This window comes from Cydia amplana, chromosome 3 (genome assembly GCF_948474715.1).
Source record: "Cydia amplana chromosome 3, ilCydAmpl1.1, whole genome shotgun sequence".
Classification (NCBI taxonomy): domain Eukaryota; kingdom Metazoa; phylum Arthropoda; class Insecta; order Lepidoptera; family Tortricidae; genus Cydia; species Cydia amplana.
Genome location: NC_086071.1, coordinates 16,716,928 through 16,741,794, shown reverse-complemented (window position 1 = coordinate 16,741,794; position 24,867 = coordinate 16,716,928). Strand labels below are relative to the sequence as shown.

General features: G+C 39.9%; 2 protein-coding genes across 4 annotated transcripts in view; one reads left to right on the top strand and one right to left on the bottom strand.

The window, feature by feature from the left end:
• LOC134662745 (teneurin-m) overlaps window positions 1-24,867 on the bottom strand; it is a 333,160-nt gene that overhangs the window by 260,121 nt on the left and 48,172 nt on the right. For all 3 annotated transcript variants that reach the window (XM_063519017.1, XM_063519020.1, XM_063519021.1), the window contains exon 2: window positions 1,619-1,663. In XM_063519017.1, coding sequence (XP_063375087.1) covers window positions 1,619-1,663 — 45 coding nt within the window. The remainder of the gene's footprint in view (window positions 1-1,618; window positions 1,664-24,867) is intronic.
• LOC134662612 (uncharacterized) lies at window positions 18,207-22,404 on the top strand. Its single transcript, XM_063518885.1, has 4 exons — window positions 18,207-19,324; window positions 19,568-19,845; window positions 21,253-21,394; window positions 22,226-22,404. Exons 1-4 carry the CDS (start codon window positions 18,277-18,279, stop codon window positions 22,402-22,404), a joined length of 1,647 nt encoding a protein of 548 aa, XP_063374955.1. The 5' UTR covers window positions 18,207-18,276.

Genomic DNA, 24,867 nt, shown 5'->3' with positions numbered 1-24,867 from the left:
ATAATTTTCAGTTGCAGGTACTATGTCGTTTCCCTGCATACCATAGCAGTATAATTTTAGAATGAAATAGCTAGGTACTGATATAGCCGAGGGATCTGACAAGCAAAATTTTAAACAAAAGTATATTTTCGGAGAAATTGAGATAAAAGTTAAAAACGAATGTCCGACCGAAGTTTCGGTTTCGGTTTAGGTAGGTTTCAGCATAAAAATTATGTTTCTGCTAAAGTTTCGATTTCGGCCAAAAAACTGCCGAACCTTTCGGGGTCGTCGTTTCGGTTATTGGATAAAAATCATATGTTCGGCCATAAGTTCGCTTTCAACTGTGACTAGTACACAACCGAACCTTCGGTTTCGGCAAAAAAACAGCGAAACCTTCGGGTTCGGTCGGATACTAGTAAAAAAGCGGCCAAGTGCGAGTCGGACTCGCCCATGAAGGGTTCCGTATTTAGGCGATTTATGACGTATTAAAAAAAAACTACTTGCTCTCGTTCAAACCAATTTTCGGTGGAAGTTTACATGGTAATGTACATCATATATTTTTTTTAGTTTTATCATTCTCTTATTTTAGAAGTTAGGGGGGGGGGGGACACACATTTTACCACTTTGGAAGTGTCTCTCGCGCAAACTATTCAGTTTAGAAAAAAATGATATTAGAAACCTCAATATCATTTTTGAAGACCTATCCATAGATACCCCACACGTATGGGTTTGATGAAAAAAAAAATTTTGAGTTTTAGTTCGAAGTATGGGGAACCCCAAAAATTTATTGTTTTTTTTCTATTTTTGTGTAAAAATCTTAATGCGGTTCACAGAATACATCTACTTACCAAGTTTCAACAGTATAGTTCTTATAGTTTCGGAGAAAAGTGGCTGTGACATACGGACGGACAGACAGACGGACAGACAGACAGACATGACGAATCTATAAGGGTTCCGTTTTTTGCCATTTGGCTACGGAACCCTAAAAACCCGTTCGATGGTCATATCTTCCATCACAAGTTTCGCGCGGCGCGCCATATCTTTTATTTTTGCTTCTAATTTCCTCTAGAGCGAGAAAGATGCTAGAATCTAAAGGTATAGATATTTTCATAATTTGTTGTCTCCCAGCGCAGCTGAACGTAAATAAGAGAATATTCGGTCTGTATCTACTTCGGAAGGTAAACGAGGTTATTGTAAGTATTATTACAAAGTTGGAGTTTGCTATTCGATCCTTTCCAGGTAATACTGTTTTTTGTATAAACATTAATTCTTGGTAAGTTCGGTATTGAGTTTACAAAATGATTTTATTGTTATAACAGGCAGATATAGTTCTGTTACTTAAAACACAATAAATACACTTATATAACGAAGCAATTGTAGTAATATGATTGTAGGTACTCCTTTTCCCAAAGAACAACAACATATAGGTATACAACTAGCCTTTTCATGTATAATCAAATGATGTGATGGTATAACTTGCTGTACTCCTTTACAGTTCAAGCCAAAATTCCTGATGACTTTCAATTCCTCGCGAAAATTAAAAAACTTTTTTGCGGTCGCAAGTAGTGACGTCACAGTTCATAATGAGCAGCGTGAATGGAAATAGGTCGCGTGCGTTGTACGTAGGTATTTTACTTACTTATATAACTGTAGCTGCACTCATCCCCATGTTGCTGAGACTCACCTATGAACAATAAAAACACTAGTTGGTATATAAAAACAATTAACAAGCAGATTAAAAGAGGAAAAAATTGAAAAAGTTACGCTTCCGGCAGGACTTGAACCCGCATCCTCCACAATCCGTGTGTTGCTCTTAACCAATAAAATTAAGCTACGGAAGCCTACCTGGCAAATCATACCATTCCTTCCCTTATGTATACACGCCTTTGGGGTGGCGTAACTTTTTTTTTTTCCTTTAATATAATAATTTGGAATATATGTATAAAATGTCGGAATCTGGATTAAATTGTAATTAGATCATAAAAAATAAGGTTTCCGGATAATTTGCTAAACTAAGAGCTATCATGGCGCAGTTTGCAAACATTCGCTTTGAAGTAGGGAGCTCCCTGGTTCGATCCCCAGTATTTGATTGCTGTGACATATTTTTTTGTAAAATTTGTATTATTGATTGATCAAGCGCGGGCTAAGCGTATTCGTTTCATTTATACAAGCTTTTATTTAAGTAGTCCTAAAAAAATGTTTTTTTTTTTTGTCATCTAAATTTTCTGAATTATTCTAAACGGCGACGCCATACATTTATTCAACTTCAACTTCAACTTCAACATTTATTCAGCAAATAGGCCACAAGGGCACTTTTACACGTCAACATTGAATTTACATACAAGCAAAATAATAATAATTATACATCAACAATTATTAAATACAACTACAACTACCAAATCAAACTAACGTAATACAATTACTTAGAGATGTATAAGGTCTCTTAATGTCGAATTACATAAAAAAACTATAATAATAATATTAAAATAAAAACAAAACAGATACATGGAAAAAAAATCTAAACCTATTTAGAGGTGTAAATGTCTCTAAGTGTCAGAACTAAAAAATAACATAGTTTATCAAATTATCCTTAGAGATGTATAGGGTCTCCAAGAGTCACAATCCTGTATGATTAACACATTACGAGAAAATCGCTAATCTATGCTCGCGAGGTCTACAGCTCACAGAGCCACTAGATATATAAAGAGTTGAAGCCACTTTAGAGGTTTCTGTGAACCGGATGCAACCAAACAATTACGTAAACACACGTCTACCGTCCATTCATGGCACCATCACGACTCCACCAAACAAGGAGCAACCCTCGTATCTTTCACAAAGTCGTGACATAACCACTATTATAACACACGTTTAAATTTAGAATAAACCATTACATCCTTAAACATATGCGACAGTCCATTTCGCCGCGGCAACATTTTATTTACCGTCGTCCACCGAAATTTCACTCCTTACCGCTTTAAAAATACCGTCTAAATTCTTCTAAAAATGTTTTGACGAACGTCAACCGTTACAATTTTCCTATTACTGTCTCACAAACGCTCCGTGAGAACACGTGTTACATATGCTTAAAGAATAATAGACCATATTGTGAATGTGTAAAGTTCATAATGAGTCGCGTTGGTTTGATAGATGTCAGAATTCCCGAGCAAACGTCCCAGTGTATCGCGCGCGATCGTCACGCGGTATTAGATTTGAATCTGGAACTCCTTAGTGCAGTAATGGCGTCTTCCGTGCTTCATTGTCTATGGGTTAAATTACAAAAGTACGAATGCGATTGTTGGCGCTCTTATTTACTGAGGATTAGAGTTGAGAACGGTGTGATCGATGAGCCTTTGTAATGCGTCGCAGGTTAAACGCTAACTAAACATTTAATCGACTGTTTTTTGTTTAAGTTTGTTCGCCTAATAGTGTACATTATTATTTATTAAGATTTAACCTTTCAGGCCATGCTAAAATCCCATTATATTAAAAAAACGTTATAAAAGCCTCAAATGTCCACGGCATCTCCCTTTGAGCATAATGACGTAATTCTATACTTTATGAGACGAGCGGAATTTAATTTCGCCCTTTACATTTTTGACCACCCCCTCTAGAGTGGGGGTTTGTGAGGACTCGAGGTTATGAATGCGCTTACTTTTATTTTAGGTATAAACATTACCTATAGACAGCCTTAGTTTTACTTAAACCAACTCCGGTAGCAAGAAAAAATCTACCATCAAAATACAAAATACTTATTTATTATTAATCATATTTGTATTTTTGTAGAGGTAACTCAAAAATATAGGTATTTCAAATTACACTTTCGCCTCTCTTAGCTACCAGGAGGTCATAAACATGAAGAGGTTAAAAATATGAGCAAGGTGGTTTGATGGGATGCGGATACGGGCGCATTGAGGCGAGCGGCTTTTATCAATTATGTAGCCCTATTAGTCACCAAACGACTGAATTCGTAATAATTATGCACAGACTTGTTACCTTTTCATACTACGCGGGACCATCATGGGTGTGCGTACCCTTTGTCGGCCCTTTAATTAAATCTTAAAACCGTTGACGTGATATTTTTGATGTGAAACGATGTTTGGACTGCTTAATTTTGGGGTTTAATTGCTTATCTATTTAATTAAATACAACAACAGTTTTCGTTACGAAAACTTTTAGAAATAATAAGTTGTTAAACCGAGTAATTTGTACATCTACAATATAGCTCTATTATTTAATCAAATTCAATCTTACTTAAAATTTCAATTCCCAAGCCGGTAATCCATTTAAGGTGCAATAGGTTCAGAGAAAGAAGTTTTTGAAATTCGTAATGCTTTCAATCACAATACGGATGCCAAAAAAATTGTTGTAAAATGTTTTTGGCATCCGTATTGCCTTTCTCTAGGGATTTCAGCGCTTCGAATCCTGAATTTTTGACTTTCGCTCGAACATAGGACGGTGTAAAATGCACTTAATTTTTTTCATATTTTTTGCACAAAAACTAAAAATATGTATAAATATTTCAAAAAATTAGCAATAATATGCTGGAAGGAAAGTGATTTCAGCGATTACTTTTTTATTATTAAAACACATAAAAATAACAATCCAAAAACATGATATCCGCGGTCCCGAGCACGCACATCCATGTCACTCACGCTTACGCTCAGAGAGAAAAACACGAACCTACTGGGCCTTAACTGAGAAAATAAATTAACTAAACACAGCTTTAAATTCGAATTTAGAATATCCAGACAGTTTCTATCTATTCAAAGTGTGTTGATTTCAAATCCCGGCTGAATTGCCTGGACGTCAATGTTTGTTCCAAACTTGAATTAAAATATTTATGGTTTCTTGCCTGCCAGTGAAGGAACTGATTTTAATTGGACCAGCAGTCGAGTTAGGTCCTCAACACACGAAGCGTAAGCGTAAAGGCTTCGTCACACAGGCGCGTTTTCCGGGCGGGGCGTGAGCGGGGGGCGCCGCTTTTACATACAAAACGCCTACGCCTCGCCCTGAAAACGCGCCTGTGTGACGGAACCTTAAGCGCCGCGTAAGCGTATAGTAAAACTGGCCAAGTGCGAGTCGGACTCGCGCACGGAGGGTTCCGCACCATCAACAAAAAATAGAGCAAAACAAGCAAAAAAACGGTCACCCATCCTCTCCCCACCCTCTGACCCCGCCCGACGTTGCTTAACTTCGGTCAAAAATCACGTTTGTTGTATGGGAGCCCCACTTAAATCTTTATTTTATTCTATTTTTAGTTTTTGTTGTTATAGCGGCAATAGAAATACATCATCTGTGAAAATTTCAACTGTCTAACTATCACGGTTCGTGAGATACAGTCTGGTGACAGACGGACGGACGGACGGACGGACGGACGGACGGAGCAGCGGACAGCGGAGTCTTAGTAATAGGGTCCCGTTTTTACCCTTTGGGTACGGAACCCTAAAAACGTTACGATTACGAGACGCGTAGAGTTCCTGGCAGCAAGCACCGCGTAAGCGTGATTGACTAATTGTTTTATAAGTGAAATCTCATTAGTTGAAATCATGGCGTCACTCTGACGTCAGATGTCTTCGGCGGATGTATCGACGATCTTACTTTGTCAGATGAAGAAGATTTTTTTATTGTTTGATTATGTCAGAAGTTTTGTTTTTTACGCCTGTATCAATCAACTAGAGATGTTATCTCTGTGGTTGTTTTTTTGTTTGGAAAATTTCCTTTAACCCGCATATAAGTCAATGTGGTTCAGCGAAGGGGACGGACTGAAAATCAGTGCTGCGCAGGCAATTTGTAATGAAATGACCGACGCAGCGTATGCTGAGCCCGTTCCTTTTGCCGCACAATTATTATTATTATTTAAATCTTATGTTTTGTAACCTGTATGCTTTTTGTGTTGCAATAAATGGTTTCTTATTCTTATTCCTATTATTCTTATCACGCTACGCCTGTCGTCATGACGACAGAAATGTCATACGCTACGCTACGATGACGCTTCGTGTGCGGATTTTTTTGAACTTTTTCGTGCTCGTAGTCATATTTATTTACACTTTCGTGTAAAATGAGCGATTAAGCCAGATTTCAGCAATGACATCGTAACATGCGGTTCCTGAACACAACATAGATATCTTATATATGCGTGTAGATAAAACAGTATGTTTTATGTAGCAGTCACAAACTAATAAAGCATTTTTTTTTAATTCTTATTATATTTTAAAGTGGGGAAAACGATGAAGCATACTTCCTTCGTGATAAAGTTTCATATTAGATTTTTTTTCAGTTTCAGTAGTAATTTCCACCGAGCCTAGCGCCGGAAGTCGTCTGGGGACTTGCTAATGGCGCGGATATTTCCTGTCTGCATGCGACGGCGGTGTCCCAGGTTCGAGCCCAGACAAACACCAACTTAGTTGACATTTTAATGAAACAGATATTCTGTTGATAGAATCCACTGCAGTGCATTGACCTCTATAACTTGAAGAAATATAGGTATCAGTGGCGGCGCGTCCATAAAAGCCGATTCCCACCGGCTTGCCTGTTTTTGGACGTTTGAGCAGAGTTGTAAAGGAAATATGTAAGCCAAATTAGCCCCGACTTGCCTAATATGTTTGACGCGCCGCCACTGATAGGTATGTATTTGTTTTTTATCCCCTACATGTACAACTCGTATTAATTTTATAACAAACCTCTGCAACTCGGAGGAAATAACAAGGCTGTAGGTACTTTAATGCGTTTTTATAATTACCTCAAAAACCATTTTTTTAGGGTTCCGTACCCAATGGGTAAAAACGGGACCCTATTACTAAGACTCCGCTGTCCGTCCGTCCGTCCGTCCGTCTGTCACCAGGCTGTATCTCACGAACCGTGATAGCTGGACATTTGAAATTTTCACAGATGATGTATTTCTGTTGCCGCTATAACAACAAATACCTACTAAAAACAGAATAAAATAAAGATTTAAGTGGGGCTCCCATACAACAAACGTGATTTTTGACCGAAGTTAAGCAACGTCGGGCGGGGTCAGTACTTGGATGGGTGACCGTTTTTTTGCTTGTTTTGCTCTATTTTTTGTTGACGGTGCGGAACCCTCCGTGCGCGAGTCCGACTCGCACTTGGCCGGTTTTTTTTATATTATGTACCTCTGTAACTTGAAACCTTTTTAAGACGAACTAAAACCTATAAAGACCTCCCACTGTATAACTATTATTATGTTCTGTGGTATCGGTTGATACCGTAATAGTACGATCAGTGGTTTCAGTCGTGCGTGAAGTGCCGGTTCGATGCTCGGCTCGGGCTCAGGCGCAACCATCGGAAAATGTATGCTAATTGGCAACGATAACTTTTATTATCACTTGATATAATATTATACTTGATTGAACTTACTGATATGTTATTGAAGTGAAAACTTCTTTAGCGGCGCTGGGCACTTTTTGAGGTGGGGAAAAAATGATAAACTCGAGACAGCGTAAGGCGATCACGTGACCGTAAGGGGCGTAAGGCGATCACGTGACCGTAAGCCCCGTAAGGTGACTCATAATTTAAATGGCATTTAAATCAATAAAGAAAAACTCAATGTTATTTGACATTTATGTTGCGGACTCCTTTTCAAGACTCTTTAGTCTTTACCTATGTTCAAATAATTTGACGTTGTCATGGCAGTATGTAAATAAACATGTCAATGAAAAAGTGTGATCTTATTTGAGAATGATAGTAATATATAATAAATAAATAGAATACCTCCGCTAAACGTATGTATCGTGTTACCGGGCGTCGGTAACATAGTGAGGTGAGTTTTCACTTCTATCGGCACTCCCGGAGTGCAACCGTTGTTGCTTGTTATATATATAAAATTATACGGAGGTCTACTCAGATATATGTATTTTATTTGTTATTAATGTGTAATGGATATGATCTGTCAGCTCTTGAAAGTGACGTTTCGGGTATCTTTTTAATTTAAGATTAAGTAGTAGTTAAGCTTAATAATACACATATATATAGTGAATTTATTGAAACAAATAGTTTAAATTTAAAAAAAATGCGTTTCTACGAAATATAGATGTTATGAGTAGGTGCGATTGTTTACCAAATTTTGACTTTAAATATACATATGCGATGTAAAAGCTCATATTTAAGCAGTTAGCCAGGTTAAACTAAAGACCTAATTTCAGGTTTTCAAAATATTTGTACCTAATATTTAACTAAATTAATTACTGTACGTTAGACTTATATAATCAAAACAAATTAAATAGGCAAGTAAGCCCAACTGTCACTGCAAATAATGGCTTACCTAATAACATAGTAACGTACTTAGTCAAAAGCTTGATTAAATAATGCGAGAACTAAATTAGAGTCTAAAAGGTTTATTTAAACAAGTCTTTAAGTATTGAGAAAAGCTCTTTAAGTATTAAGCAAAGCTCTTTGAAGAAAAACCATTTAGGTTAAAATTTAACAGCTATTACCTACAATGTATATATTGTGAATTATATCCTGACGATCCTTTTTGGGAGATATAATATTAAATTATATAATGGTTTATGGAATTCTTGCATGTTAGTTTTTAGTTTTTTACGATTGTGATGTAAATTCTTATAATTTTGGCTTAGGAAAAGTTGTACTGTAATTTTTTTCATGAAATAAATAATCTAATCTAATCTATAAATGCGAAAGTAAGTATGCCTGTTCGTTTGTCTGTTACCTCTTCAGGCTTAAACTGCGCTGAACCGATTTAGATCAAATTTGGTATGGGGATAGTTTGAGGCCAGGAAAGGACAGAGTTGTTTTGTACGATTTTGGTCTAATCACTGAAAAAACTATTGTATTAAAAATATTACAAAGAGTATATAAAAACGTCAAAAAATCAGGAACAAACCAGCATCATCATGATAAAATAATTAAACACATTTTTTTATGCCCATACGTATCGAAATGAATGAACGAATGAAGGCGACTGAATGGTAATTTCATACTCATAATAATCCCACGCCTCACCCAGTCTCTTAAACACTCCTGAACAGCTATTCGCGTTTTAAAACCATATGATTCAAATCGAGTAGCATCACACATCACGCTCCCATAACCCTTAATCAAATCTCAACCTAACCAACCAACTATAAAACACAATTTGCTTTGCGACGCACTTTCAAACGCGTGCTAGGCACCGGCTACATATTTATTTCTACACATGAAGAAGGCTTTGCGCAGTTGTGATAAGGTTTAAAGTCGCTTGGATACGTGGTTTGTTTAAGGTGGTTTGCTGAAGTTATGTACGGTTGCGTTGACAAAAATAACGAACGGTAGTAATCATGGCTATGAATGAGCCCTATGGACTGTATTATGAGCTCTGGAGCATTTCAAAGGAGCGCTTCTGGGCGTTGCCAGACGACCTTACCTATACTATAATTAGACGTGACTTAAGGCCTTTATATTGGAGGTATAACGGGTTAATTACTGACTAAAGGCGGAGGTTTTGCGCACGAAGAATCTTGTATTTAAAGTAATCTATAAAGTTACTGCGGTCAGTAGATAACTTAATGAATTATTGTGTTCATATTTTGCACGAAAGCGCTTCATGGGTATTATGCTAAAATTAGCAAATGCGGCATTCCTGAATCTATATTGTACAATACAAACACATCATCTCCTACTCAGTTTATTTGCCTACTTACTATGTTACACTCATATTATAACGAAACAGTTTTTTTTAATTTTTGTGATTTTATTCCATTGATATATTACATGCGGCTCACACCAATTTTGGTGTCTAGCCATAGTGGTTGCTGCGCACCACTACGGAACGGACGCCTGCTCGCTTGCGCCACCTAGCGGTCATATCTGTCGTAAGAAACGCGTGTTGTTAGAGAGTGAATCTTCTGTACCTAGTACTATTATTTCTTCTGTGACTAAACATATATTCAGATATTTGGGGTCAGTTACATTAATATTGGGGAAATTGAAGTGTTCGGTCTCGCATAAATTTAGAGCGGTAGCGCCGTCAGCTCAGTGAGACCGTTTACCGATTCAGCTATTTTACGTCACTCTAGCCAGCACAGCTAGTTGATAGACCCTGCCTCTGAAGCAGGGAGGGCCCCGGGTTCGAATCCTGGTAAGGGAATTTATTTGTGTGTTTGTCACAGATATTTTTGAAGTGAAAACTTCTTTAGCGGCACTGTGCACTTTTTGTGATGGGGAAAAAACGTTAAACTCGTAACAGGTGTCACGGTCACGTGACCTTAAGACGGTCACGTCACGTGATTGGTTGGAAAAACTGTTACTTCAATGAGTTTTTCTTTATTGATTTAAATGCCATCTAGTGAGTTTCGATCTAACTGGTATTAATATAACTCAAGTACTAACAGTGATGTGCTTAGGGGTTTCAAGTAATGCGACGAAATAACGCTAGATGGCGTTAACCTCAATTATACATAGTGCTGCAGACATTTTGCAAGAGTGATTGAGTTTTCACTTCTGCCGGCACTCCCTGAGTGCAACCCGTTGTTTTTTTTTGTGATAAATACCCTTCCTGAGTCGTCTAGTTCCCACAACACATAAGCCTTATTGAGCTCACTGTGTGTCCCATAATAAAAGATAGATGTATAAAAAATATGGAGATTAGGATTAGTATGCGTCTGACCAAAGCGATTTTATGGTAGGTATGTATTTTATTGAAATATTTCTTAACCTCCTAAGGCCCACGGTCCTACCTATAGTACCTATTCAGTTCGGTCACAGAATAAATAAGAGTACTAAGTACAGAAGACTCAGGGCCCGATTCGGATTTTGTAATAGACATCTATTAGATATCTTTTAGACATCACCAAGATACGATAACGATATGTTTAAGATCTAACCTGTCAAATTTAACATTTCCGCGATTCTGGAGATACTCTTGAACGATTTCCACAAGATATTACTTAGAGATCTAATTCACATCTAATAGATATCTAACACGATCAATCGTAAAAGTGACATTGGTTGCCCGAATTGCGCTGCAAAAGAGAACTAGTAGAAATCTAAACTATAACGTATCTAGAATGGATCTAGTACGTGTCGTCTCTTGTGAATATCTTGAAGTTCGAATACGGTAGTCACTCTCTAACAAAACGCGTCTGTTACGATCAGCACAGATATGGCCGCTAGGTGGCGACAGCGCCACGCGGCTTTCCCCAAAATTGGGGCCGAACGGATGTACTTTTAGCTACCTGTAGCAAAGCGACGAAATCGCGGAGTGAGACACACCTGATTCGGTGTAATTAAAACCATGTTCAATTGGAACAGAGTCGCTTTTGCTTTATTTCGTTCAACTTAAAAAAAAACGCAAAATCAACTCTATTTCCAACAATTAGGTTCAAATTTCAGTGGCAAATTATGTAGGTATGTTTTGTTTGTATGGCTAAATAAAAAGCCGTGATTGAGTAGTGAGAAATTTTTAATTCCATTTTATTCGTCCATTTTTAGGGTTCCGTAGCCAAATGACAAAAAACGGAACCCTTATAGATTCGTCATGTCTGTCTGTCTGTCTGTCCGTCTGTCCGTCTGTCTGTCCGTCCGTATGTCACAGCCACTTTTCTCCGAAACTATAAGAACTATACTGTTGAAACTTGGTAAGTAGATGTATTCTGTGAACCGCATTAAGATTTTCACACAAAAATAGAAAAAAACAATACATTTTTGGGGTTCCCCATACTTCGAACTGAAACTCAAAATTTTTTTTTTCATCAAACCCATACGTGTGGGGTATCTATGGATAGGTCTTCAAAAATGATATTGAGGTTTCTAATATCATTTTTTTTTAAACTGAATAGTTTGCGCGAGAGACACTTCCAAAGTTGTAAAATGTGTGTCCCCCCCCCTGTAACTTCTAAAATAAGAGAATGATAAAACTAAAAAAAATATATGATGTACATTACCATGTAAACTTCCACCGAAAATTGGTTTGAACGAGATCTAATAAGTAGTTTTTTTTTATACGTCATAAATCGCCTAAATACGGAACCCTTCATGGGCGAGTCCGACTCGCACTTGGCCGCTTTTTTGATTTTGCACACACAATGCTTCTCTTTCTTCCTCGTCCAAAAAGACAGTGAGCGAATTTAGCTGTACCTTTACTGGCCTGTGTCCGATGGAGCCTTTGTGACGTCACGGTGACACGTCACACGTAGCTGGGTACAGCGCTGACCTCAACGAGGCGCCAATTACCTACTGGGTTATGTAAGATGTGTATGTACATGTACATAGGTACAATGATTGAATGTGGTCAATGACTTGACAATATGTTAACCACTTTGTTTAGCAACTAATTAGTCACAATCAAAGGTAACCATGTCTTACGTGTTTTGTATATGTACAATAGGGATGATGATACAGGTTGAATTTTATAACAAAATCTAGTAAAATAGAAAAATCTAGTAAAAGATGTAAAAAAATACCTGTTATCATCTAGTAATTATGAATATATTTTATAAAACGTAACTTGAATGTAACATGTGTATACAATTTTATAACATAAGTACCTATGTAGTGCATTTAGTCCGAACTCTAGCTGTAAACAAGCCATTTTTGGCTTAGCAGTTAAGATACATGAAACTCTGCGATTCATGTAATTGTTTAGAACTTTAATAAATGAAAAAAAAAGATAGTAAAAAATGAGCAATTTATCACAATAATGTGGATATTAAAATAATATACGGAAATGTTACAATAATACAGGACCTGAAAGTTTCAAAATTTAAGTTTTTTTTTTTTAACTTCCCAAAACGATAAAAGTAAGGGTACCATTCGATTCCTTACATTTTATCCAAAAAAATATGGTATAACAACTACATATATACCTACATAAACGCAATATTTCACGGACAAAGACGCAATTTTCTTCTTTTTGTCCATACTACAAGATGGGATCTCAGGGACCTTGACGTCACGTTCACCTATCCTTTTGTGAGGGACGTTTCGCGAGTGAAGTCGGACTTTGACTATCATTTCTGACTTTTGTATTGCTTTAATGCAATGGGTCCCATAGAGACATTTGATCCTAAAAACAAACCCGATCGATTGATACCATAAATGAAAATTAGTCATATAGCCTATAAGTACAGACGTCATTAGGTATATCAGAGCGGCCAAGGTGTTCAAAAATGTATGCTTATGGTTTCCTAAATAAATAATTTATTTATTAAAGTGCATGTTGGGATATTTTTGAGCACCTTAGCCGCTCCGATATATCTGATGGCGACTGTACATGCCATAGTATTCGAAAATATATTTTCCAAAACTCTAACTAACAATCAACGGATTACTTTCGTAGCCTCCTATTCCTCTTATCGCGCTATTTTGAAAAGTCATCCTTACGCCTCACAGGTCAAGGTTGCTTTTAAAATAAACATCAAGGATACAATACGAGGTTTTTGATATAACTGACCGTTCTGCACGCTCAAGTAGTTTGCTCGTTATTATTTCTTTAAGATTAGAACATTAAATTTTTACTGACCATAAATAAACATAGCGTGTTCGTGATGAAAGCCTCACAAGTTAATTTCAACTTTATTACAATACGTTTAAAGTCCTATTTTGAACCCAAGTTTTTTCCTTTCAATAAATTTGAGGGAACTAAGTGTAGCTTTTATGTTTTAAAGTAAGCTATGAAATAGGAACCGGTGCTTTTTTACCACGTTAAAGTCCCGATTTGATTAAATAAATTTGGGATTAAATAAATCTGGGAGACCCGAGCTTTGCTCGGAAAACATATAAAAACTCAAAAATGCGCGTTTTCGCAGAGATAAGATCTAGCTAGAACGATTTTTCGCCCCCGAAATCCCCTATAAATCAAATTTCATCGAAATCGTTAGAGCCGTTTCTGAGATCCCCGAAATATACAGGGTGGTCCAAATCTTGACGTCCAAAAATTTTTTTTAGATTCCTCACGTCGTGGGCTATTAGAATATACCCCATGTATGTTAGCCGATTTTTCGTAGTTTTCGAGTTATGATTTTTTAAACTTTTAACTTTTGTTATGAAATTCCGGGGTTCCCATACAGGGTGGCTAATAAATACTGCATTCCCGTTGCCAGGGAGGTTTTGGGATTATACTGAGCAAATTTTACTATGGGACCAACCCCGAAATCGCGAAAAAAAAATTTACCCTTCCATAGAAAATGGACCACAGCCAAAATGTATGAAAGTCAAATTTTTAAAATAAACAACATTAATAAATAAACAAGAATTGCTCGTTTAAAGGTATAAGATAAATTTACAAACTTGGGGTACGTTAACTTTATTCGTATTTCCTGCTGCTACGCGAGGATCGCGCGGTAAAGGAGAGATGGCGCTCTTACTTCCACAACCTGCTGAATAACCAGCACAAAGAGGTGCAACCTCCGGATCTCCCTCCGAATCAAGGACTAGTGCCACCGATAACGCCAGAGGAAGTCGAGGCGGCCCTTCGCCGCATGAAGAATCGGAAAGCTGTCGGAGCCGACGGAATCGCTATAGAGGCGTGGAAGTCGATGGGCTCTCGGGGTGTGAGCATACTCACGGATATTTATAACCGCATACTCCTCACCGGGAAGATACCCAACCAGTGGAGGCTGAGTATCATTACTCCAGTTTTCAAAGGTAAGGGCTCGGTGCGGGAGTGTAGCAAGTATCGCGGTATAAAGGTTATGTCTCACACCATGAAGCTCTTTGAGCGCATAATCGATGCTCGGCTCCGACAGGAGTGTACAGTCTCGGGATGTCAGTATGGGTTTCCGCCAGGGTGCGGAACGATGGACCCTGTATTTGCTCTGAGGATCCTCATGGAGGGATACAGAGCAAAGAACACGCCTCTACATTTCCTGTTTCTGGATATGGAAAAGGCCTTTGACTGTGTCCCTCGTGAGATGATCTGGTGGGCGCTGCGGTCCAAGGCTGTACCTGAGACCTATATTGACACTATCCGGGACATGTACCGCGATTCCGATTCAATAGTCAGGACCGCTGTTGGTGACACCAACCCCTTCTCTGTCACCGTTGGAGTACATCAGGGCTCTGTGTTCAGCCCGTTTCTGTTTAGCGTGATATTAGACGCCCTGTCAGCCAGCATCCGAGACTACCATGAGCAGCCACCGTGGCTATTCATGTATGCTGATGATATCGCGCTGACAGACTCTGATAAGGGCCGACTTGTCCAGCGGGTGAACAGATGGAGGGGGTCGCTAGAGAACGGCGGTCTTAAACTAAATGTGGCGAAGACAGAGTACATGGCCTGCAATAGTACAGATCCTCTACCCGTCCGCATAGGCGGGGACATGGTCAAGCGCACGGATCAAGTTAAGTACCTAGGATCTGTACTTAGCACTACCGGGAACATCAACAGCGACGTCAAAGCCCGAATATCCGCTGCCTGGGTCAAATGGCGGGAGATGACTGGGGCTATTTGTGACCCCAAAATGCCGATTAAATTGAAGGGACCGGTCTATAAGACCATCATTAGACCTGCCCTTCTGTACGGCAGCGAGACTTGGCCTTTACTAGAGCGGCACAAGCAGGAACTGCGTGTCACAGAAATGAAGATGCTGCGGTGGATGTGCGGAGTTTCACGCAAGGATCGCGTCCGAAACGCCCACATCCGCGGTAGTCTTGGCGTCCGTGACATCGCTGACAAACTGCAAGAGTGCCGCCTTCGTTGGTATGGCCACGTCTCGCGCAGACCGGCAAGTTACGTGGGTAACAAATGCCTGGCCATGCCGCCTCCTCCCGGTACGGGAAGAAAAGGCCGGCCCAGGAAGCGATGGCTTGATGTCGTTAAGGAGGACATGCGTGCCAACGGACTCACCACCAGGGACGCCGAAGATCGGGAAAAGTGGACACGAAGGAGTCGGAAGACGGACCCCGGGTCCTCGCGCCCCGCGCGGGGGCACAGCTGGGATTGACGCCAGGATGATGATTTATTTATTTATTTAATGATGATGATGATGATCGAGGAACGGTTATTATGCTATTAACCCTAAATTCGGCAACGTCCAAAATACTGGACATAACCCTCCCCCAACCATCCCTCTTTTTAGGGTTCCGTAGCCAAACGGCAAAAAACGGAACCCTTATAGATTCGTCATGTCTGTCTGTCTGTCCGTCTGTCCGTCTGTCTGTCCGTCCGTTTGTCACAGCCACTTTTCTCCGAAACTATAAGAACTATACTGTTGAAACTTGGTAAGTAGATGTATTCTGTGAACCGCATTAAGATTTTCACACAAAAATAGAAGAAAAACAATAATTTTTTGGGGTTCCCCATACTTCAAACTGAAACTCAAATTTTTTTTTTCATCAAACCCATACGTGTGGGGTATCTATGGATAGGTCTTCAAAAATGATATTGAGGTTTCTAATATCATTTTTTTCTAAACTGAATAGTTTGCGCGAGAGACACTTCCAAAGTGGTAAAATGTGCCCCCCCCCGTAACTTCTAAAATAAGAGAATGATAAAACTAAAAAAATATATGATGTACATTACCATGTAAACTTCCACCGAAAATTAGTTTGAACGAGATCTAGTAAGTAGTCTTTTTTATACGTCATAAATCGCCTAAATACGGAACCCTTCATGGGCGAGTCCGACTCGCACTTGGCCGCTTTTTTATTTTTTTCTAACCACTCTTTGCCAAATGAAAATTCCCGCAGACGAATCATCGAACTGAAATTCTTCACAAGTATAAGTATAGGTATTTCACACTTCCTTACAAATAGAGATACAGTGACATTAAACCTGACTTTCCCTTAAAACCTATTCAGAGTCAAAAGAGCTTAAGTCGCTAGTATCCCCCATATAAACAATATCTTTGACACAAGGACATTTATGTAGACAATATCTTAGAATTCCGTAACATTTTCACCCCAATGTTGGGAGTGCGAGGGGACGCAAGCCTGAGGCATTACATTATTTATCTATAAAACTTCTGAGATAGACAAGTTAGAAGTAAGGTCTGAAACCGGCGTTTTTGACGTTTAACTAAATCCTAATATGTGCCCGTACCATGAGTCACTGACAGTGTCAAAACTGACATTTACTTTCTTTACATCTCGCTCGCACTAATATGCGAGTACGAGCGAGATGTATAGAAAGTAAATTACATTCTCGATGGCGTTTATGTCACTGCCAAACTGGTGGTAGCCGCAATGGTATTCTACTCAGCCCAAAAATAGGTTTACTTAACATTTTAAGGAATATTTCTCTTATTTACACATCTTTTACAAAAGTCATGAAAAGTAAAGCTACAATAATTTATTAGAAACAAAACTCTTTAAAATATCCTCGCTTTGATACACAAGCGCAAACTTTATAAAATTATCAACAATATTCACAGTAAAACGCTTAGACTAAGACACAGATTATAACTAAGATAAGTGATAACAAAAAATATAGCTGCTGATTCCAATATTGTAGGAAACTAGAGCTAAAAGTATGGATTTGTTTTTAATTTTGATTAACCTGTCGAATCCCACGATATGACGTCACTTATGGCGGGTGGGTCTAAAATAGACGGTATAGTTGCTTATGTTTCAGTGTCAAAAGGGACGATTCTTCATCCAGATAACAGATCTTATCCGTAACAAATCCGTATCAAATTCATAATCTGTTATTAAAATCATAATACGCCTCAAATTCAAAGGGTGTTAAACCTTCGATATGTAGCGACACAAACGCCTTCGAGCTACGAGTGCGGTGGTACGCCGCTACGCCGTAGGCGCCTACGGCGTAGGCAGTTACAGCTCGCCTGTCACTTGATGCCATCAAACTAGAAGGTCGATTCGGATTTTGAACTAGATATCTATTAGACATCACCAAGATACGACAACGATATTTTTAAGATCTAGCCTGTCAAATTTGACATTTCCGCGATCCTGGAGATTCTATCGAACGATTTCCACAATGTCTAAAACCTCTCGTTATGTATTTTTAGATCTCAAAACGATTTTCAAACGATCTTAATACGATAATTTAACGTAAAAGTGACATTTGGTTGCCCGAATTAAGCTGCAAAAGATATCTAGTTGAAATCTAAACTACCAGGTATCTAGTACATATCGTATCGTTCTCTTCTCTGTGACATATGTGGGTAGATTAAGTAATCAGGCGCCGACTGAATGTGGGTAGGTGTATTTCTGTCTCTTCAATGAATCCTATACCGAACGGACGTGTTTCCTTGGTCTCATCAGCTCAGATCCATATCCTGGCCTGAAGGCATACTTAACAGTGGCGACGAGGATGGGATCTACGTGTGGAACATTTTAGTGTTGTGGTTTAGTTCATTGCAGTGAATAAAAACAGTAATAATGGCAGTCGGAAAAATAGCCCCTTTCGATATGGACAAAGATTGTTGGGACTTATACGTGGAGCGTTTGGAACAATATTTTATAGCGAATACAGTGAGTGAATCAGTTAAAGTGGCTACCTTAATTACGGTGGTAGGCAGGGACGCGTATGAACTTATGGTTAATTTGTGTACGCCGGCCCGCCCGGCAACAAAGACTTTTGATCAGTTGAAGGCCATCATGAAATCGCACTTGCAACCTAAACCGAGTGTGTTAGCAGAAAGGTTCAAATTCCGACAACGACGTCAAGCAAGTGACGAGAGCATAGCGGAGTATGTCGCGGCGTTGAAGAAAATGTCAATGACCTGCAATTTTGGCGCGGACTCATTGCAAGACAATTTAAGAGACCAATTTGTTTGCGGTTTATCGAAGGATGTTATACGACAGCGACTATTCGCAGAGGAGGAAATCACGTTCGAGAAAGCATTCAAATTAGCCGTAACGATAGATTCGGCCGAGACGGAATCGGCGGTCATGGAAAAGCGAGTAGACAACCATGGAGGAAGTACGGGTGTCTACCAAGTGGCCTCGAGCTGGGGGCGAGGGAGCTACGGTAACGGTGAAGCCGCCGGGGGACGGAAGGTCACGGGGGCTACGCGAGGCGGGGCAGGCGCCGGGCGCGGCGCGAGCGGCCGCGGCGGACGACGCGGCCCGGGCGCCACGGGCGCCGGCCGCGGCCGCGGCGCGCACGGCGGCGCAGCTGGCTGCAAGACGTGCGGCGGCAGTCATGACTCCAACACGTGCAAATTTAAGGCGTACGTGTGTCGGGTGTGCAACCGAGATGGACATCTGAAGAGGATGTGTCCGAGACTACGCGAGGAACAGCTGTTCGCGTTGTATGACGGAGGCGCGGACGGGCAGGTGGCGTATGACGACAGCGAGGGAAGTGACGAGGTAGTTACCTATAACTATTCTATCGCTTTAAAGGACTTTAGTGCGTATCCGCCATATGTATTATCAATGAAGGTTAACGAAAGAAACATAGATATGGAAATTGATACAGGTAGCTGTATTTCTTGCATCAGTTATGATTGTTACATAAAAACTTTAGGGAATTTTAAATTACAGCCGAGTGATGTCTCAATGCGATATTATACCGGGGAAAGGGTAATACCCGTAGGTAAATTATGCGTGAATGTACAATATGGTAAAGTGAACAAAGAATTAGATCTGTATGTAATTAAAAGGGGCATGACGAGTTTGTTAGGTCGACAATGGATTCATGAACTCGGGGTAACTTTACCCATTTCAGTGCCATGTAACAAATTGGACAGGGAAAATATTGGTAAAAAATTTGATGAAAATGTGTTCAGTTCCAGGTTTAAAGAAGTTTTTGAAGACGGTTTGGGGCGGTTCACGGGCGGCAAGGTCGGGTTCGCGCTGCGCGAGGGGGCGCGTCCGGTGTTCCTGCGCGCGCGCCCGCTGCCGTACGCGCTGCGCGAGCCGGTGGAGCGCGCGCTCGATCAGCTGGTGCGCGACGGCATCATCACGCCCGTGCCCACCTCCGACTGTGCCACTCCAGTCGTACCGGTAATGAAAAAAGATGGGACTATTCGTTTGTGTGGGGATTTCAAATTGACACTAAATAAATGTTTGCAAGTGGATCATTTTCCAGTACCTCGAGTAGACGATTTGTTGACAAAATTGCATAAGGGGGATAAATTTTCGAAAATTGACTTATCCCAAGCGTACGCGCAATTCGAATTAGACGACTCAAAACAATACACCGTAATTAACACCCACAAAGGCTTGTTTATGTATAATCGTTTAATTTATGGCTTATCTTCTAGCCCCGGTATATTTCAAAGGAAGCTAGAGCAGTTGTTTGCGGACTTGCCGACGGTAGGCGTTTTCTTGGATGACATTATTATAACTGGTTCCGACGATCGGGCTCATTTAGAAACCCTCACAGAGGTATTTGAGAGATTACGGAAATATGGGTTAAAGGTAAAAAAAGAAAAATGCTCTTTTTTTGCGCCGTCGGTGACGTATTTAGGTTTTGTCATTAGCAAAAAAGGTGTGCACACGTGTCCTGAGAAAATAACGGCCATTAAAGAAGTAGGAGAACCAAGTAATGTGTCGGAGCTTCGCTCGTTTTTGGGTCTCATTATGTATTACGCCAAATTTGTACCTAACGTGAGTACTATTTTAGCACCACTATACAGGCTTTTACAAAAAATGTTAATTTTGCATGGGACGAAAATTGTAGGTCAGCGTTCAACAAAATCAAACAAATGTTAATTTCAAGTGCCGTCTTAGCTCATTACTCGCCACATTTGAGCCTGGTTCTTACCACAGATGCTAGCAGCGTAGGGGTAGGCGCTGTGATCTCCCATTTGACGCTCTGGCGAACGGCCGATTGCGTATGCATCACGGGTTTTGAATTCGGCGGAAAAGGCGTATTCCCAGATTGAACGCGAAGCTTTGTCAATAATATATGGTATTAAAAAATTCCATCAATATCTCTATGGTAGAAGGTTCACATTAAGAACGGATCATAAACCTTTAGTCTCCATTTTTGGCGATAAGTCAGGCATACCGGTAATGGCGGCGAGTAGGATGCAGCGTTGGGCGGTCATCCTCGCGGGTTACGATTATGACATCGAATACGTGCGTAGCGAGAAAAACGCGGCCGACGCACTATCTCGTTTGCCAGTAGGATTACGTTCCGAACAGGAAAACGATAAAGGTAATACACGCGAAATCACTTATTTGAATTTTGTTCAAAATTTCATGCCAATTACAAGAAAGACTTTGTGTCAAGAAATTAGTAAGGACGGCGTTCTTAGGAAAGTAATGTTGTTTATACAATCCGGCTGGCCAACAGTTTGTAACGATGAGCAGATTAAACCTTATTTTTCACGACGTAACGAATTATACATCGATGCAGGGTGTATAGTATGGGGTTATAGATTAGTTATTCCAAAAAAATTGCAGGAATCGTTGTTGAAAGAGGTGCACAGCGGACACATGGGGATAGTTAAGATGAAGAGTATCGCGCGGAGCATTGTGTGGTGGCCGGGCATCGATGCCGCAATTGAAAGCGTTTGTAAAGCGTGTACCGCGTGTACAGCAGAGAGTACGTCTCCGGCTAGGGCGGTGCCACAACCCTGGCCATACGAGTCAGAGGTTTGGTCACGGCTACATCTCGATTTCATGGGTCCTATTCAAGGTACCTCATTTTTGGTGTTAATTGATTCGACCTCGAAATGGATTGAAGTTTTTAAAATGTATAAAACTACTGCCGCTGAAGTTATTCGCGTGTTACGGGAAACATTTGCGCGTTTTGGGCTACCAAAAGAGATTGTATCAGATAACGGGCCCCCGTTTTCAAGTAAGGAGTATGAGCGTTTTATGACTTTTAACGGTGTTAAAATGACATTTGCACCAGTATACCATCCTTCGTCGAATGGGGCCGCAGAGGGGGCGGTTAAACTGTGCAAACGAATAGTTCGGAAAACTTTGCGTGACGGCGTTGATGTAGACGCAGCGTTACAGTCATATTTATTGTCTTACCGAAATGTAGACCACAGTACAACCGGTACGTCACCAGCGGTTCTTTTACAGCGTAGAACATTAAGGTCTCGTCTTGATCTATTGAAATGTAGGAGGCAAGTAGAAGATAAGGTTATTCAGAGTCAACGTAAGCAAGTCGAGTATGCGGGAGGTACGTCTAGACAGTTGGATATCAGAGAGAAGGTGTGGGCACGTAATTATACAGGAGGGGAAAAATGGATAGGAGGGAAAATTGAACAAAAAGTAGGATCTCGCAACTATATTGTTGGTAGGGAAAATGGTCCACCAATCAAACGACATATCGATCAGCTTAAAACTAAGTGGGCTAGCACGATTGATGTGTCAGTACCAAACTCTCCGATTGCGGTAGAACCACCAAACGAATTTCCTACAGATACGACGGCGGGAGAGGTGCCAGAACCGGGAACAAGCAATTCAGAGTTAAGGGCCGTGAATGCTCCACCGTTGCCAGTTGCACCGGCCGCGCCCCCTACATTGCCGGCTCCCGTGGAGGGCCCCAAACCGACCCGCAGTAGGAAACCCGTTAAAAGATACGGGTTCGACTTCGATTAGTATTTAATGATTTAATTCTTATTAAGCTAGTACGCATAACTGTAACTATAGTATAGATTAAGTGGGGGGGTGTGACATATGTGGGTAGATTAAGTAATCAGGCGCCGACTGAATGTGGGTAGGTGTATTTCTGTCTCTTCAATGAATCCTATACCGAACGGACGTGTTTCCTTGGTCTCATCAGCTCAGATCCATATCCTGGCCTGAAGGCATACTTAACACTTAACACGGATCTTGTTTTCCGAATACCGCGGTAGAAGGTCGATTCTGTTTTAACAATTGATAAGGTTTTTGGCGTTAGTTGGCGGGAATTGGTTATGTATTATGTTCTTTCGCTTTACGACAATTTCGTGGTGTAAATTGCCGTGAAAAATATAATTTATTTTCCTCGCAATCGAAGTGAAAAGCAGAGTGTACAACAAGGGCATAAATGTCCATTTTTACCCTCGTTTACTATTTTTGATACTACTAAAAAATTGCCTCGGGTAAAAATGGGTCACTTTATGCCCTTGTTGTATAATCTACTATTTTTTAACTACTAAAATGAAAAAAAAAAAACGGTCAAACTTTGTCAGTAGAAAAGGCGCGAAATTCAAATTTTCAGTAGGAGGATAAGCTTTCGCGCCTACATTTTTTAAATTTGCCGCTCTTTTCTACTGACGGAAATGGCTTGACAGACTATATATTATATATTTTTGATGTCAGAATGTACGTTCAGGGTATTGGCGATCATTGTTTATCGAATTCGTTATAGAGTATTCAAAATTACATCATTGTAGTACAATCGCCATATATCGGAGCGGCCGAGGTGCTCACAAATATCTGGACGCGCCTCTATTGTCAAGGCGTTAGGGTACGTGTCCAGATATGCTGAATATTCTGATACTCCGATATATTTGATGGCGACTGTACAATTTGACAACTCGACATATGTAAATCACTGGTCCAGATAGAGGTCGAATTTTAAAAGACAATGGGCATTCGGACGTTATCTGCCGTTCCCAGCGGACGATTTAATTGGTTTATAAATAACCGCCCTAACCCTTCCCTGAATTATTACCTTAGGGCGGCCCCGGACACAGAAAAACGGTCAGCAGTAGCTTGACTTAAATATGCGGGTAAAAAAAATTATAACGATTTTTTTTATTTGGAAAAGGTAAGCATTTGACCACTATATCACCTGATGGTAAGTGCCGATGCAGTCTAGGATGGGACATGCTTACCTAAAATATGTATATTCACTCTCGCTTTAAAAAGATCCAAGTTATAGTGGACTGGGAATAGATTTGCAGGAAGTGAATTCCACTCCTTAGCCATTCGCATGATAAAACTGGGTGCAAAGCGTTATAATACGTACGTTGGATTATACGTACATGTCAAAGTTTTATATAAATAAAAATATTCATAACTAAACAACCGGTCAAGCCTGAGTTACTATTTTAAAAAGGATTAAATAAAACTACGAGGGCCGACTGAAAAGTCCGCGGCCTTAGAAAAAAAAATGAAAGAGAATATTAAAGTAAACGTTAATTATTAATCGTTACTAATTGTTAGCAATGGCTGCAATATTTAAATTGACACAGACGCGAGGAAAAGAGTAGCATAGTTTTTTTTTTCTAGCTTAGGCCGCAAATATTTCAGCCTCCCCTCGTATGATGGCACGGAATCGCCGAAGCGCGAGTCGAACTCGCGATTGATGGACTCTTAATATGAAGTCAGTAAGTAAGTTTCTTTAACAAAATTTGTAATAACAGGATTGAAGACATCTTTACCTCAAAAAGGGGCAAGTCAAGTTACTGTTTCAAATGTATTCACTGTTCACCGGATGTATACTGTAACACACCAGTATATTAAGACAAAATCTTGAAAACAATACCCATTTTCTGGCCAGCCAACAAAAGGAAGTAATTAAAATTCAGTATTCACATATTGTTGGCCAAGGGAATGTTTGTATGTTTAATTAAATCTCACTAATTACATGTAAATTGCGAAAAAAAGCCAAACCGCGCAAAATATTGCTGAAAAATTTGATTTTGTAAATTTCCATCCAATTTCAACGCTTGTTAGTATAAAAAGCTCGTATCTCGTGATGTCATGTCGTAATATCGTCTGGCTATGTGGTATCTGTGCGCCCCTTACAGCGTCGTGACATAATTCAAAACTCAAGAAAATATTCTGCATTAGACATCAAGGGCTCTTTCATACACACACAATCCCACATACTTATTTATATAAGTATGTGTGATTGTAAAACTGGTTCAAGTCTAAAAATAGGCATCTGTATATTAACAAACATGTCCTGGTCATTGCACCCCCCTTCCCCCCATCCGTCTCCCGTAATCCCGTGACGGATGCCACTAACTGCCGAACATTTGTATTGTGACAGAGTAGAAAACAGAGGTTGCATTACTTATTAGCGGTTATTTATAACAACTCCTATAGGCCTAGCACATGATTGGCACG